We start from the raw sequence: 17,847 nt of genomic DNA, 5'->3' as shown, positions 1-17,847 counted from the left end.
CACTTGCATCAAATTCCTGGGAAATAAGTGAAAAAAGTGCGCTATTTAAATGCTTTGATTAGTTGTGTTTTATTAATATTAATGAAATGGGTTATGTGTGTCTGGTTGATTGGTTGCTTATTTTGTATCCCTTTTCTCAAGTTTGCTCTGGATCCTCTAAAGAAATATAATTTCACAAATGAGAGATTCATAGAGAGAAGATGAGTTAACTTATGATCAATTAACTCTTTTATCTCTAAATGAAGAGATAAGCATTTTTAAGAACGTGTGAGTTCAATTTACCATAACGTGGCTGCAATGGAAATAATCAGCAATTCAATGAGCAGATGCATCACGATTATATTAGGGATGGCTTTATTTTTGGTGAAGTCAAATGTGAAATATTGCAGCTTCTGACTGTCTTGCTGTAAATTAAACAATAAGTAATCTTTTGCTCTGATTGTGCTCCAAGTGGAAACTGGCAAATGACTAATTTAATCCAGGAGAATATTTTTGTCATAATTTAAAAGATTTTTCTTATTACAAGTAATAAAGAAAAATAGAACAAATAAGACAAGATGTTAGTGGTTTATGGAAGCAGAGCCACATTACTTCTAAGTTTCTCAGTTAAGGAATTCATCAGAGTGCTCTGTCAAAATGAGTGACATAAATTTATGAACTAAATTCGGCTACACAGTAAGAGATGTACTACAAAGAAAAACACTGCAAAGGAAAGAGCCTTTGTTTCCTGTTTACATAATCGAGAAGAATAAGTGTAAAAACAGTGAGATCTCTTGTTCAATTTGCATAATTTCATTCTCTTTGCTACACTCTTCCTAGGTTTTTACAATATGTAAGTGTGCTTTAATGCTTTCTTAATACTTAAATACTCTGTAAAATGATCAAGTGAGTTATTTGAGAAAAGTAGTTATTGAAAGGCAAAGTTAATTACTGATGTGTCACAATGCCCTTAATTTATCTTACATACAAATGATTTTATAAATGATCTAAATTAGTTTTAAAAGCATAATTTCAGGAATAAAAATAGATAACCAGTGAGCATTTACATTTCAAAGAGATAATTAGGTATCTTCTGGTCAGAAAATAATTATCTATAGAATTATAAGATCTTAGAATTGGATGCCCAAAATTACATTAAATATTTTTTCTTGTAAAAATATTGTCAGTTACCCTCCTACACTGTTTGTGGGCATGTAAGTTGGTGCAGCCACTATGGAGAACAGTATGGAGGCTCCTTAAAAAAACTAAAAAATAAAATTACCATAGGATCCAGCAATCCCACTCTTGGGCATATATCTGGAGGAAACTAATTTGAAAAGATACATGCACCTCAATGTTCATAGCAGGACTATTTTCAATAGTTGAGTCATGAAAGCAACCTAAATGACTATCAACAGATAAATGGATAAAGGAGATGTGGTATATATTTATACAGTGGAATATTACTCAGCCATAGAAAAGAAGGAAATAATGGCATTTACAGCAACATGGATGGACCTAGAGATTATCATACTAAGTGAAGTAAGTCAGACAAAAATAAATAGCATATGATATCACTTATATATGGACTCTAAAAAAATAAGGAACTTATGTACAAAACAGAAATTGACTCACAGACATAGAAAACCAACTTATGCTTACTAAAGGGGGAAGTGGGGAGAAGGATAAATTTGGAATTTGGGATTAGCAAATATAAACTACTATATATGAAATAGCTAAACAATAAGGACCTACTATATAGCACAGGGAACTATATCCAATATCTTGTAATAACCTATAATGGGAGAGAATCTGAAAAGCAATATATATTGTATGTGTCTGTGTGTATAACTGAATCACTTTGCTGTACACCTGAAACATTCTAAATCAACTATACTTCAATAAAATTTTTTCTAAAAATACTGTCAGTTATGATCTTTAATTTATTTAACATGGGCAGTATCTTAATTATTGACATATATTGAAATTACAGTCACAAAAATTTTATGTATTTTTCACATCTTTGACTGAGCCATGTCTGATTCTTGTACTTGTACTTGTCCTTTTCCTTTTTTTTCTGATTCTTATTATAAGACCTTATGTCCCCAACACCTTGTCTCCCAATGTATGGTCCTGTGTTGCTGCAAGCAGAACAAGTTTGGACTCAGTAACAAAAAGATCTTTAAAAGGTAAAGGGGCAATGTAAACTATGACATTGCAATTAATTGGCTCTTTATTCATCACTGAATATAGATGATTTGCTGAGCATGGCTGTGAATGGATGTCGCAAAACTGATAGATGCATAAAGAACCAAACAATAATAATACCTGACTGTATATACTAAATATTAGATATCTGGTAGAAGTTAGAACTCTTCTATAGGTTACTTGGTAGAAATATACTCATAAACACATCATTTACTTACTAGATGAGAAATAGAAGATTTTAATGAGAACATAACTCAGCAAACGAAACCAGCTATCTTAAACAATAGCTGGTTATGATAAAGAGTATAAGTTTTCTTTCTTTTGGGAGAAACAAAGCCGGCTTCAGCGACATCTAGTGAAAATGGCAGATGGCCTCAATGGTGGAAACACAGCTGAAAGGAGAAAAGGCAATCTACTTTTACTGCATCAGCTATTTGGTTCCTATCTCCTACTTCTAATTTACTTATTTTATGTAAAATAGTGAGTTTATCCTCTTTATTTCTCTTTCAAATTTTGTGGTCACTTAATTCCTACACAGCACTAAACCACTATAATTTGTTCACACAATGCATTATGATACAAATTAAATGATAAAATACATTAGAACACATTAGAACATGTCATTCTCATAAGTTTTCATATATATACTGCATCAAGATCTATCATTTATAAGGTTTTCATGTTTATATATTTCATTGTATAAAAATTAATACATAGAATCTTTTTCATACATTTCTAAAGAGCTATTTTTTTAAGTTATAATCTCCTGGTAAAATAATTACAAAAAATTATAGACAAACTACAACATCAATGAGTGCAAAGGAAAGTACCCTCAGGAGAATGACTTTCATAATTGTTATAGAATAATACCAACTTAAATTTGATTTACTCATTATATACCTATGCTAAATTTTTTTTTTCTTTTCCCTTAAGAATTGATGATCCAGTGAAAGCAAAATTACAAAAGTGCTAAACAAAATGTAATCATTTAATGGAGCACTAATGCTTTACTTTTAGCTTGGGAGTAGTGGGGAGTTAGTAATGGGTTCCACCTGAAATGGTATTTTTCCCGTTTTATAATTCTATTTAACTAAATATCTTTTTAAAAATATGAAACAATAGCTGACACCAGAACAAGCACATTTAAAAGATCATCTAAAGGACAAAAACATAGTTTATGGCAAATTGAAATAGTCAAATTAATTATGTTTTCATTTTAATACAACTGAAATTAAAGAATTTTTTTTTTTTTTTACTGGAAGGACTTTCCAAACTTAAAAGAATCAGGATCTCAGATTACCACATTGATCACAATGGCAAACGCTAGTACAAGATGCTCTGTGCATATACATCAATCGCTTTGGTGGACATTATAAGTAGATATTGTAATTAATATTTATTTCTATCTTTAGAATATATTCAGAGAAAAATTTTATTGACTTCATGATATGCTCTAGAAAATGCTATTGCAGTATAGAGAACATAGGGTGGTTCATTGTTATACATACTTGTATAAATTAAAAAGATGTGGTGGCAAATTCTCTTATTTTCCTATGTGATTTTTCATCATTATCAAACTTATACAATTAGAATAAATGGTTACCGTCCACAGATGGCTGTGCTCACAGCTCTATGCATGCAGTATGAGACAGCAGATTGTACAGCAGAGCCAAGTGTTAAGTAACTCTTGCTTAAGTGGAGCCGTGTTTCCGAGGCACCTAGCTGGTTAATACTAGAACAGTATGTAAATGTGGTCACATTGTACCCATCACTATATTCTCAAAGCATAGGGAAGCCTGGTCAATGATTTCAGCACATATTCTTCATATCTTATGATAAATTGTCTATGCTCTTTATATATATATATGTGTGTATATATATACACACATATATATATGTAATAACTGAAATAAACTAAAGATTCACAAGTCAAATTAAATTTTTCATAGGGATTACTCATTTCTAGAATATATTGCATCTTTAAAAACAAAAATATTTCTCAAAAATAATAGAGTATATAATGGGACTATGAAAATGTTCATGCTAACATTCAGAAAATATTTCCTCTATTGTTTTCTTATATCCCTCACTTATCACATAGCTTTCTTCATGTCATGTGAAACCCAAGTAAATGAGAAATTCAGAATAAATGCAAAGTTAAAACTTCTTTCCTTTGCCAAATTATTTTTAGATTTATGACAGTAGGAAAAGGAGAAACTTTAAAAACCAAGATACACATACAAAATACAATGAGTTTTTCAAATATTTCCACATATATTCCAAGTTCTTCCACTGGTGCAATCAATTTATAGTTGTTTTCTGTGAACATTAATTGACAATTAATAATGGATGAAGCTCTTTGGGGCCCATGAAATAAAATGCTATGATAGGTTCAGAATTAATTCAAGGGAATAAATGGATTTCATCACCAGTTCCCATACTATCTGCTTCTGGCTTTATGTAAACCTAATAAGAATTCTCTGGGTCAGACTACTCATCTGTAAAATGGGAATGAATATGCTTTCTTTTGGTTCAGAATAAGTGAGATACTGTGGTACATGTATCTTTACATTACATCATTGAAAGTCTCCACAGTATTCGTATGAAAAAAAATATATATATATGGAAATGGAGAACAAAGTCTAGTAAATTAGTCTTCTTGGATAAAATATTGAACTATAAGATACTTTATTTCTTTTCCAATTTTAGTAGGTACCATTTGTTAGAAAAAGTTATTTCATGAATGGTGCTTCTTTTAGCCTTTGATTACTCAAAATTTAAGAGCTAGTCTATGTGAGAAAAAAATTGGAGGAACTTCATGAATTGGTCCTATTATTGCCGAAGCTACTTAATACAGCTGCAGATAATATATAATTTAAATAATATCCTTTGTCGTTCTCTATTATGGAACTATAATTCAGGTTAAAGTTTTTCTGAAATGCACATTTCATTTGAAAACACAAAAGCAGATTAGAATTCATTTCCGTATGTTCATTCCCATAAAAAAGAATACACATCTGAGAAGGAAGAAGTCAGCATGTGAATTGTTTCACTTTTGTGATGAGGTTGTGTTTCTATCCAATAGAGAACAGTCACCAGGCTAGCTTTCCTAATAGACAGAAACAGGATGGCGAAGGAGAATCACAGCACTCAGCAGTCTGCTGACCTACTTTGTTATTGTAACTCATAGGAGCTATGAATGCACTTTTTTAAAAAAAACAGAGCTACAATAGTGACTTGTCAGCAAATTTAGTTACCTTTTGTTAAGACTTAAGGCAACACATTCTACTCAGAAAAAAAATCAATAATATATAATACAATTTCAAATTTATAGAATTCAAATCTAAAATACATTGCTATTTTGTAATAACCTACAGTGAAAAAGAATATGAAAGGAATATATATATATATATAAACCAGAAATTAACACATTGTAAACCGACTACATGTCAATTAAAAAAAAAATCACTTAAAAAACAAAGTACATTGCTAGACTTCAAGAGAGGAGAAATATACATTTTAATTCATAGTTTTTTTAGCTTCATTTCTTATTTATATTATCTTAGTTGTAATATTTCAGTCAATAATTATCTAATTAGTCTATGGGTTTTTGTAAAACAAAAAGTGAATCTATTTTATCTTCATGCATTTGCTAAAATATCAACAGGAAGTAATATAATCACTCAAGGTTTCAATGTTCTATTTGTATATGGGGACTTGCATATGAATAACATGTATTCCTTTTTTTCCAAATCATTCGCTGAGAATCAGTAAACAGCCCTTTTTACTCTAGCCCCCCAGCATGCACTTATTTTGATTATTACAGTTTTTGAGCTAGAAGTGATCAAAGTGTCTCAATCCCTCCTCTTTGTTGAAGGTTCTTGATCCAAAACCAGTTGACAGCAGTGGAAATACATTATCTCCCTATTTTGTGTCTCCCCATGCTTTAGTTTATATCCTCTATGGATTTTATCTCAGTCCATACAAGGCTGCCACTAGCACACTGTTGTTAGAAGAAAGTAGCACTCTCTGGATGGCTAAATTAGGGGGAAGAATTGTAGGAAAGGCTACACTTTCAAGTGAACATGGCTTGACAAGCAGAAAGAGGACAGTATTTCACTAACTTGCTCTTTGAGCAGGGCACACAGTTCAGAGGCCTCAATTTATATTAATGACTTTCGAACATAATTTTCTATTCGTAGAGATTAGAAAATCTAATTAATCTTTGCACAGTTTTCAGTACTAGGAAGCAGTGCTGTGAATGAAAGCACATTAGAGTGTAAGCACTACCAGGGCAGGGGCTTCACGTCATTCTCTACTGTGTGTTCAGTGCTGATGACAATGCCTGGCACAAAGCAAGTATTCAGTAAGACTACCTAAGGGAAAGAGTAAACAGCATACCCTCATTTCATAGCTGACGTACAGGAAAGTTTGGTGATTTGCCTAAAACCACAGAGGTAGCAGTGGTAGAGGGAATTCTGGAATGAATCCCTGTAAATTCAATTCTGCTAGTTTTTTTCTCTCCCTATTCTGCAGCCTCGGTGAGCCAGGAAAAACTATGTTATATGTTATGGGTTACGTATTAAAATACAAGCCTCTGGAGAGGAAAAGAGAACTAACTGGGAGGTTCAATGATTAGACTTACAAGTGAAATATGATACTGTCAACTCAGAGCCCACCGATATCACTATCATAGGGCCCCATCCAACTGGAAGAAAGCTGGAAAATGTGCATAGTGTGGGGCCTCTTGGTTATTAGTAAGTGTCCTTGATATGCCGTCTCAAATGAAAATAAAATGACAATCATCTAGATTTTCCAACCAAATCTCTTATTTTCTCCACATAGTTTTTATTAATTAGACCCTTTCGGATATTTTATATCTCTTTTTTTCCTCCGATAGTCTTAGTATTGTTCATATATCCCAAATTTTTTTCTGAAAAATATTGTTATTTATACAGAAATAAAAAGCATTAGAAGCTCACTGATTTGGATTCATGAGTTTTGAGGATGTTATATTGCCCAGAAATTGCTCAAGTGATTATTAATCTTTGAAGAAATAATTTGATGTACAAATTATTGTAACAAAAAGTATCCAAGGAACAACACTGAAAATGCACAACAGAATAACTTCTTTACATTTAATTTTCAAATACTGTTGTTAATTACCCATTCAGTTATAAACAATTAGTATTTATTTAGCAATATATGCAAGATTGGCATAGGACCCATGGGGTAAACAGATACTTCTAAGACATATTGTCTGCCCTCTAAAATGGCATTTCTCAAGATGAAATAATGCATAGACTCCTTCAAATAACAAAAAAATAAAACATTGTAAGGAATGATCTTTGAGTTGGCTAAAATCATTTTGATGATGATATAACTCAAATAAATATAAGAATAAAACTAGATATAACTCAAATAAATACAAGAATAAAACTAGGTATGTCTCTTATCCTTATAGTCCTTGTAAAGTTAAAACAGATATAAGTTTACAAATCAAATGTTAACAAAATAATAAGTTAATAAATACATCTTAATGTAAATTGGTTGTGATGGATGATATATTTTTGCTGAAACCAAATATTTACATACAAGGTGAATATAGCACTGATTATCACAATACTAGTTTTTCTAGAGTATGTAATTTAACACATAAATTGTACACTATGTAATGAGTGACTTAGTTTTCAAATCTATTTCTCCATTTTGCCTATGGTGAAAATTATTTTAAAATTTTATTTTTAAATTGTTTCATTAATTTTCATATCACTTCATTTCAGAACATTAAAGCTATTTTTTTCTTTAATTAATTTTGGGGGGGGAGGTAATTAGGCTTATTTATATATTTATGTATTTATAATGGAGGAACTGGGGACTGAACCCATGACCTGAAGCATGCTAAGCATGCACGCTACCACTGAGCTATACCCTCCCCTTGTACAACATTTAACAGGATGTCGTTTAGCCTTGGTACAAATGGATCACTTACTTATTAAGCTTACAGGCCAGAATTATTTTATGTAACACCTCATGGCACAACACAATTCAACTACAAAATTAAATCCAGACTCTATATTTAGGGTAGATGATAACTAAATTCATAATATGCTTACCTTGAAACATTCAAACTATTGCCAACATGTACTCTTACATTTATAAGGTTTCTGGGAGAAAAACCTGTGGGTTCCCTGAGGGTGAACCTGCAGACCTCAACTGGAGAAACATTGCTCTAGGAATGTACTATTTATCTGCAACTCTTTCTTTATTCTGTAAAGTCATTCTCTAAGTTACGTCAAAATTCATATGCAAGGTCAGCTGCATCATATTTTAGAATTTTCTTAGATTCCCAAATGAATATTTTATAATATTTTTATAATTTAAACCAAAAACCCATTGCCTCTAATCCATTTAATGATGGACTATTGTAGTTTCAGTGTGTGTGCTAAACCTAAAACATAGTCAAAAAATATCCTAGGGGAAAGTAAAAAAGATATCATACCAATGAGAAGATTTTTGGAATTAATCTTATTAAACATTAATTATCTGGCAAATCTAAGATTTTCATTCAAATAGAATTCTGTAATTCAAATATTTACTGAATGAAACAAAAGTAAATATTACAAATATGACACAAGATCAATCCCTGTTCAGGTTGCATTTTGCAAGTCAGTTATCTCTTACCTCACCAATTCAAGTAGCCCACCATGTTAGCAATTGACTTTTTAAAAAACAGCATTTAAAGAATTATTTTAGTAGAATTTATAAGGACTGGGAAGGAATTAGCTAAGAGGAATTTAACCTATTTCTATGGAATAAAATGCAGATTGGAAGCAATTAACATAAGAATAAATATATCAAACAAATTACCAGTTAGTGAGATAGTATAGTTATGGCATTTCTCATCATAGGGCATTGATGGGTAAGTCGCTATGGATGTGTAAATATAGATAAGGATATAAATATAAATGCACACATCGTTAAGGAGGATTTAAGTATACAGAGAGAAGGATATAGATATATATGCAAATGTGTTTAAGAAAGATTTAAAATATATGGAGATAAAGTATAGATATAAATGCAAATATGGTTAAGGAGTATTCAAAATAATATTTAAGAGTACATGATATGGGAAGGCAGGAATGCACAAGGAATTGTCTGAACACTCTACCTAATCTTTATCTTAAGTCATTTCGTAATAATGTCAAATGTTAAAGAGTAATTGTCAACCCATACCCCAAAATGACTCGTATTATGTTCCGCGTCCACCCTGATCTGGCTTCTCCGTTTTTGCTTCCTAGTTTCATTTATTTTTCTACATCTGCTTCTCATATTAGTCTTGTCAGTTTTTAGTGTCAGAGGTCAAATCCTGATTTTCAAGTGACTTTATACTACAACTGGCATGCTGTGACTACAGGTTTTCTTTTTTGTATCTACTTTTCTTAACTGTTTTATTAATAATCTATGCAACATAAAGTATTCTAACATGGTTTAGAACAGAAATTAAGGAGTCAGATAGATACGCATTTTAATCTTGACTCTACAATCTGCATGTGTGACAATGAACAAACAGTTTAACCTCTAAAAGTTTCAGTTTTCTGAACTGCAAAACAGAAGAGAATAAAGCTTATCTCACTCATTCTTCTGCGGTGAGAACCAAACAAGAGAGCATTTCTTGAAGCTCTGGGCTTAAGCATGATATGTAAATACAGGGTGCTTCTTGCTTATATTGGATTTTAACTTCTCCTTTCCAACTCTCTTTGTATGTAAATACATTTTTCTCTGTTTTATTGTGAAGGATGGAAGGTTTTCGAGAACTCAATAGCTTTAGGATAGAAAATAGGATCTGCAAGGTCAGATGACACCATCAGATTCTCTATTGATTAAAAATGGTCTTTTTTATGGTCGTTATCTCCTTCCTATCACTAATAACCACAATACAGAAGAATTTCTGGTCTTTATAGTTAACTCTTTCCTATCCTCTACATTAAACATGGAAATAATATTCAATAAATATGAAAGAAAATACGAGCCCATTTCGTAAGTAAAACTGCAGCCAAACAGAAAAAAAAAAAGCAAAAAAGTGAACTGTAAATTCAGGAAAGGGTATTTTGTTCAACATCAGTATATAAAAAATGTTTGGCTATGTTAGCTCAAACACAAACACAGACACAAATGAGAACATGCAGAGGCATTTAAAGAAAAATGAGCAAGACGTTAAAATTTTTCTTCATTAAATGCATATCCCACTGTATGTATTAAGTATTATATTTCCCAACCTTATAAAATTTGCAATTCAATTTATGCAATTACATGCAATTTATGGATACCTAAAAACAGTCCCTTTACTCTTCCAATAAAGACAACTGCTATTTTTTGAAAGATACCTCGGGAAAATTTAAAATAATAATTACTTGCAAACTTAAATATTAGTTGGTGCCAATGATGAACCATCTTTTGGCAGCAATGTTAGTATTTTTTATACTATTCATTCAGTCAGTAGCCAGATTATAGAGCTATTTTTTCCTCACCCCCAAATATCTTAGTATTGTCTTTATGTATTGCATCTTCAATGATATGAAAAGTGGTAAATCTATAATCAAGGGAACTACACAGATAAGAAAAGTGAGTTCGAAAAGAAAAGAGCTAGAAAAGAGATTAGAAAAGAAACTCCCTGGCTTGTTTTTTAGATACAGAAAGTCCCATATAGAACATTCCCCAAACTTTTGATAAGTGACTAGATTACAGCAAATTACTGTGTCTGGAACTGTTCTAGGCACTGGAGATAAAGGGTAGAACAAGACAAATTCTTTGACCTAATGGAACTTACATTCCAGTGTGGGAGACACACAAAAATATAAACAACAGATTATGTGTGCACGCATGCCCACGTGCACGTTCGTGTGTTGCTAAATTCTTTTAAGATGAAATATAAACATATTGGGTGATGTATTAGGGCTGTCAGGGAAGGCTTCTGTGAGGCAGTGACATTTAAGCAGGTATGAATGAAATGAAGGAGAGATCCAGGTGAATATCAGGTCTCGAAGAAAGGAGTGAAAGCAATAAAGAAGGAAGGAAGAAAGGGAGGGGAGAAGGAGGGAGGAAAATACATAGGCAAAAAGAGAGAAAAGGGAGAAAAAGACACTCTTCTTTACATGTGCCATAAACCCCTCTGGCCTTCAAACACAAAGCCTGAGCTACAGTTATTGGGAGAAAAAAATGTATATTTCTAAGATGCCCATGTCATTGCTATAATAATAAGCTATGAAATTAATAAAAAAACAGTTTGGGAAAGAAGAGGGTATTCAATTTATGCCAAAGTTAAAATTTGTGAAAGTCTCATAAAATGTACTTTCTATAAAATGTCAAAGAGAAGAGAAGGCTATTCTAACATATAGCTAACTTAAGTAACATCTTCTTAAATGTAATAATTAAAATGTAATACAAGAAGAAAATATGAAACATATATAAAAAGAGAACAAATATTTGTGAATATATATTAAAATATTCACTATTGTTTCAGTTCCTTTGTGAGTGTTGCACTATGTAGATCAAAACATACACTCTTAAAATTAAATGTGAATATAAGTACATTTAACTGTGTAAATCAAATTTATATTTCACAGACATTTTTATATTTACATATCTTTCAAGGCAAAGTTTAAAGGCTGCCTCTTCCATGGTATTTTCACTAGAAGGAAGTACTACCTGAAATATTGCATGTCAAATGCATCTCATTTGCATTTACACTGATGTACATGTGTCTTCATGTTTAACAACGTCTAGAATTTCATGTCTTGAACATAGTAAATGCTAAGATCACGTTGAAAGAAAGAAGTCATTCTGACCAGTAGGTAATTTTAAAAGAATGTTGTACTATGATTATATGTGTGTGTTTGTATGTGTATTTTTGAAATAAAATATATCTCAAAATACACAGAGTAAGATATCTAAAAATAGATGCTGTAACATATACATCCCCTGGCATATTTCATGTAAATAAAATTTAGTTGTAGAAAGAGAAAAATAACAGCTAATTTTATATCCATTGAAGCAAAGTTTTCTCTAACCATTTATGGAGGATAACTAGATCATTATAACATAAACATTTGAAACTTTTTGGGCAAAACATAGAAAACGCAATGTGAAATAGTATGAGCTACTTACAACCATGTTGTTGAGAGACACCCAGCAATCCGGTGGGAAGTCCTGCAGCAGTGGTACCAGGAACTGGAGACAGCCGTCCCAGTGACACAGCAGCAGCATCATGCCGATGAGGTTGAAAATTCTCACCACGGCGCTGGCCAGGTCATATGTCATGTGGAAAATCTGTGGACCAAAATACAAAACCAATTCTTATAATCCATTTTTTAGAAGTCAAGAATACTACCAGAGTCAGTAGGCATTGACATTATGTAGTGCAAGTATTGATTTAATAAAAATACAGGAAGAACTTTGACAAATAGAAACAGAGATTACATGCCTTTATCCTTACATTGAAGTCTGGCTGGCACTCTGACTATTACAACCAACTGTGGGTTCTCCATAGGGAACAGAGGTAACATAAATACATTAAATCTGTGGGTCATATTTTAAAGAACAATTGGTTTTGCCAGTAGTTTTCATTTACTGTCTTTCCAAGCATTTTAGCAAAGGTACTTTAAAATAAGTTAACAAATTTGAGAAATGATAGGCACCCTCTTCTCTCTTCTCATCCCATGCTAATAGATTTGCTGAAGAGCCAAAAAAAAAAAAAAAACCAGAAAACAAATAAACCAAGGACCGAAAACTGTTAGCAAAAGTAATTAAATTGCAAAACATAAAGTTAGATTGTGAATCAATTGCAGTTAACTTTCAGCTATATGAGTAGCAGTACTTCTTTTATTGAATATATAGAACATGGATAGTGGCTTTTGAGATAAAAGTTCTCTGAATGGTTAAAAAAAATTGTGCAACACGTTTTTAAAAATTAAAATTGTTATCTCCATTGTATTATCTGTATGGTACAGGTTTCCCTTTCCTGTGAAACTTTCTTATTTGTATTTTCACAAAATCCATTATGATAGGTGAGATTATTTAGAAAGCACAAACATTTGACAAATGAACATCCTCCATCAGAATTTTAGAAGTGAAACTTATATCTATAACTTCTCATTCAGAATCTGAATCTTTTCATTTATCATTTATCATTCTCCTGCTAATCTAACTGCTAATACAGTTTCTGTTTATATTTCACCTCGTCTAGAATAACAAAACCCACTTAGGAGCAGACCTATATTCTAGAATAAAATTTTTAATTGTTGAAGGACTACTGAGTTAATAAATAAAAGTAACAAATATGCATGAATATACAAAGATACACAATTTGAAATACTCAGAATCACATTTTGTATAATTGACCAAAAGAACGGTCTACTTTTGAAGTAATGAGGACACCATGCATTGAGAAATTATCTGAGAAATAGGAAGAAACCCACAAATTTAATATTTTGATTTAGAAACTATATCTCAATAAGAAAACTTTTGTAGTTCTTAAGAAATGTGTACTGAAGTATACAGAGGTTAACATGACAGCACAGCTGGGGTTTTGCTTTTATAAAATCACCAAATCTGTCTTTAATTAAATGTTTTTTTCACTTTGATATATTTCTATTCGCCATTAATTCTTTCTTTAAACAGTCTTTCTTTTTGACATAGTAATTATAGTGAGCAAAAAAATCTGTCTTTGCGGAAATATATACATACACTGTTCTGAATTTTTTTAAGAGCGGGGTCCTAGATTTTAAAGTCAACAGATCACATATTTTGATATCAGACAGCTAAACATGTAACAATTTATTTTAAAGCATTAAGAATTGTATTTCCTTCAAAAATATTTTTTAGCTTGGTTTTTTATTTAGCAAACCCACAGGAAAGTCCTTTTGCTATTATTCCCTGTGATATTTCTTGGTCACTAAATTTATAAAGAAAAATTGTACCAACATTTTCATCAATAACTTTTCATTAAAAGTAATACAGTAAAATATAATTTAAAAAAGGTTTCCACTAGTAAAGCAGGAAAAGAAAACTACAGATTTAAATTTTTTGTTTATAATAAAATTTTATATGTATATCTAAGCACTTCCTGACCAAATGTTCAATATATATCTTTTGTGTTAAGTGTTACATAGATGAGAAATTGGGTAAAATTGCAGAATATAAAGTTCTGGATCAAACAAGAAACTAATCTCTTTTCAACCTTATTATTTGAAGTAAATAATATCCGAAACAGTCTGCCAGTCTATAAATTATAAATATATGGGCAGCAACCATCACCCAATGATCAGGCTTTGTAGAGTGAAGTTTGGGATGTTATAGAGAACTATGGCCCATTCTCAACACAGCTGACTTACGGATTTACTACTTTCTTTTTGAGAAGTTAGATGCCTTTCATGTGATCCTAAGGGATTGTTTACTGAAATAAAATAACATATTCTAACAGTTACTTACCAATTGCTTTAAGAAAACCATGTTATTTCTAAACTGTTTTCCAGAGAAAAATAACCGCTCTTTTCATAAAGAAAGTTAATGGGGTTATAAGAAACATTTTTTTGCTTTGCTGCCATATAATTCCTGAACACCTATTGTACAGGATAATCCCTAGAATTAAGCCTAACCTCCACCCCATTTCTATTCCCACCTTCACAATTTTGGAATACTGTATCATAGTGCTAGATTTACATACTAACTCTACTATATAGAAAGTGCTCAGTAATAACTCACATAATTAATTTTATAAAGAGTCTCCCTTTCTGGCCTTTAACATTATGTGTTCAAAAGTGACCTCATTTTTTGGAACTATCCCAAACTCTAACACTGGAAGAAGCACAGCAGATTGGCTATTTTGACACTGGTTAATATCAGAGGCTAATTACAGAGAGTCAAATCTAGGTACCTCCATTCATTTTTATCTACCTGACAAAAGAACAACATAATATATGTAATATTACTTTTGACATACACATGAATGTGTGTAGTGCCTGAGCCCAATGTGATTGTCTGTTGAACTCTTATAATTCATATACCTTGGCAGGCATAATCTTCACATGTGACCAGTTGCCAAGATTAATTAATTAATTAATATTTTATTAAAAATTTATTTCTATTGAGTTAACATTGATTTATAACATTATATAAGCTTTATATGTACATTATTTTTCTACTTCTGTGTAAGGTACAGCATGCTCACCACCAAAATCTTAGTTTCTATCTGTCACCATACAGTTGATCCCCTTTACCCATTTTGCCCATGCCTGCCTTTTCCCTCTGGTAACCACTCACTCTGTTCTCTGAATCTATGTGTTTATTTATTTATTTTTTTGATTTGGTTTGTCCATTTATTTCAGATATTTTGGTTGCTTATTTTTATATTCCACATGGGAGTGAAATCACATGATATTTGTGTTGCTCTGTCTGACTCATTTCACTTAACATAATAACCTCAAGGTCCATCCATGTTGTCACAGATGGTAAGATGTCATCTTTTTATGGCTGAACAACCATCACATCATCTTCTTTATCCATTCATCTATTGATGGATACTTAAGTTGTTTCCATGTCTTGGCTATGGTAAATAATACTGTGATGAACATAGGAGTGCATGTATCTTTTCAAATTAGTGTTTTTGTGTTATTTTGATAAATACCCAGAAGTGGGACAGCTAGGTCATATGGGAGATATCAATGTTCCTGTTAAAACCTTGCTCATGGAAGATTTGGAATGAGAAGACTACCTCCTTATGGAGCACATACATCTGGAGATAGTTGTGTAACCATAGAAGGAAATGTCTGATCTAATTTAAGCATAGCCACAACTTCTTGTAGTCTCAGGGCAGTTTGTAGGATAAGCTCAGTGTGACTTTATTCAACATCCTAACCAAGTGGCCAACACCATTGGTTAATTCATTAATATTTTCAGTTTTTGCCATCTATGAGGTAAATACCTTAGAGTGATAAATTACCATTTAAATCAATTATCTTAATGCTACTGCATGCAAATCTGACTTTACACAAAAATAGCACTGTAGGTGACACTCAGTAAGTTGCTGTTAAATGAATGGATGAGAATGTTGCAGGAGGTTAACAATAACAGCACAAGCAGCTTTTGATTTTAAGAGTGTAAAGTTTTTGCTTTTGTGTTTTAAAACAGGGAATTAAAAAAATAACTTCATTATTTTCTACCTTCCAAGTAATCTGATTTGCAACCTGATCTGAGTGCTCAGGATGTGGCAGCAGAAAAACAGACTGTTCTGACCCACCAGCAGTATGTTTTGAGTGGTACTTATGAGAGTCGATAGAAAAAAATAATAAAAATAACTTTTTAAAGTAGCTCTTCAATTTTATTTTCACCAACAACTGGACTACAAAATATGTCAGTGGAAAGGTACTGTGCTTTACATTTGTCCAGCTCAGTACATTGTGTTGTTCATATGACTTCAGTGAGAGGAAAGAGCTGATCATAAATAGTCACTGAATTCTTTAAAAAATATTATAGTTCTAGAATTCTGCCCTGTTGGAGTCTTATAACTCCAGATACAATAGCTGGAAGAATTCTCTGAGTAAGATAATTTGAAGAATACTCTAAGATAACTTGATGCAGAATCCCAAATCCTGCTCTAATATTTGCAGAATTGTTCACCACAATTATATTTTTGTAATATTTTTCCCAAGAGCAATGTATAACCCATCCTGTTCTTAAATAGTCAAATCCCAAACTGTGCTGTGTGGCAGATATCCATAAATTAGCAGAGTGGTTTCAAAATGTTTCCACATTTTTTCTTGATAAATTGGATTGAGGTGTCTCTCAATCTAAACACTCACCTATGAAATCAGTGGACCTTAATCTGTCTTTAACTATCTGATCTACTATGTTTTACCTAACCAAAAAAAGTGTCAAGATTAATTCAAGATTTTTCAAAGAATATATTGATCTATCCTTAATCTTGGATTTCACAGATGGGAATCATTTATATTTAGATTGCTTCTATGATCTTCTATTGATTGAAGGCTTCAAATATGCTTTCAGAATTCTTATCAAAGTAGCATTAAGGAAATCAAATGGGCCAGAAACAGCTCTCTTGACACAGAACATTCTTATCTTTAAGGTGTAAAATAAAATCGGATTCTTGGGTCTATTTCACAGCTAACGTATCCAGAATTCAATATGTAGTAGTCTTAATCAATACTAAAATCAATATTTTAAGAGCCCTTTTGTGCCTTCTGCAATTCTTACCTTGAAAATGATCTAGATTATCCTACCATGCTTTAGGTAAAGTGCAGAGGGCTTTATGTGATATGTGAGAGAAAAGCCCTCTTTACAGAGACCTCTTTGAACACTGATGACGACTGTAGTCATTGGACTGATCAGTCTCCTACTCTACCTAGCATCACATTTGGAATGGCCAGCCCATAACCTTCAGGTCCTCTCATCTTTAATAGCCTGTGTCCCCAGTCAAAATACAGTTATCTATTCCCCAGCTCGCCACACCTATTATCAATCCTCATGCTGTTGAGTGCTTTTTCTTGGATTCTTCTTTCTATTGTCACTTCCAAAACGCTACCAATTAACTGTCAATTAATTTTTGTATACCTTCAGCCTCGTAAAACTCTTCCTCTCCTTCTC

The 17,847-nt window shown here is 31.9% G+C and overlaps 1 protein-coding gene across 1 annotated transcript in view; it reads right to left on the bottom strand.

Annotated features, from left to right (window-relative positions):
* HCN1 (hyperpolarization activated cyclic nucleotide gated potassium channel 1) overlaps window positions 1–17,847 on the bottom strand; it is a 320,367-nt gene that overhangs the window by 122,604 nt on the left and 179,916 nt on the right. Inside the window, exon 3 of the mRNA XM_072951061.1 lies at window positions 12,355–12,516. Within this exon, the coding sequence (XP_072807162.1) occupies window positions 12,355–12,516 (162 nt within the window). The remainder of the gene's footprint in view (window positions 1–12,354; window positions 12,517–17,847) is intronic.

This window comes from Vicugna pacos, chromosome 3, assembly GCF_048564905.1.
Source record: "Vicugna pacos chromosome 3, VicPac4, whole genome shotgun sequence".
NCBI classification, from domain to species: Eukaryota; Metazoa; Chordata; class Mammalia; order Artiodactyla; family Camelidae; genus Vicugna; species Vicugna pacos.
The sequence above is the reverse complement of the archived record's forward strand: the minus strand, read 5'-3'. Positions and strand labels throughout refer to the sequence as shown.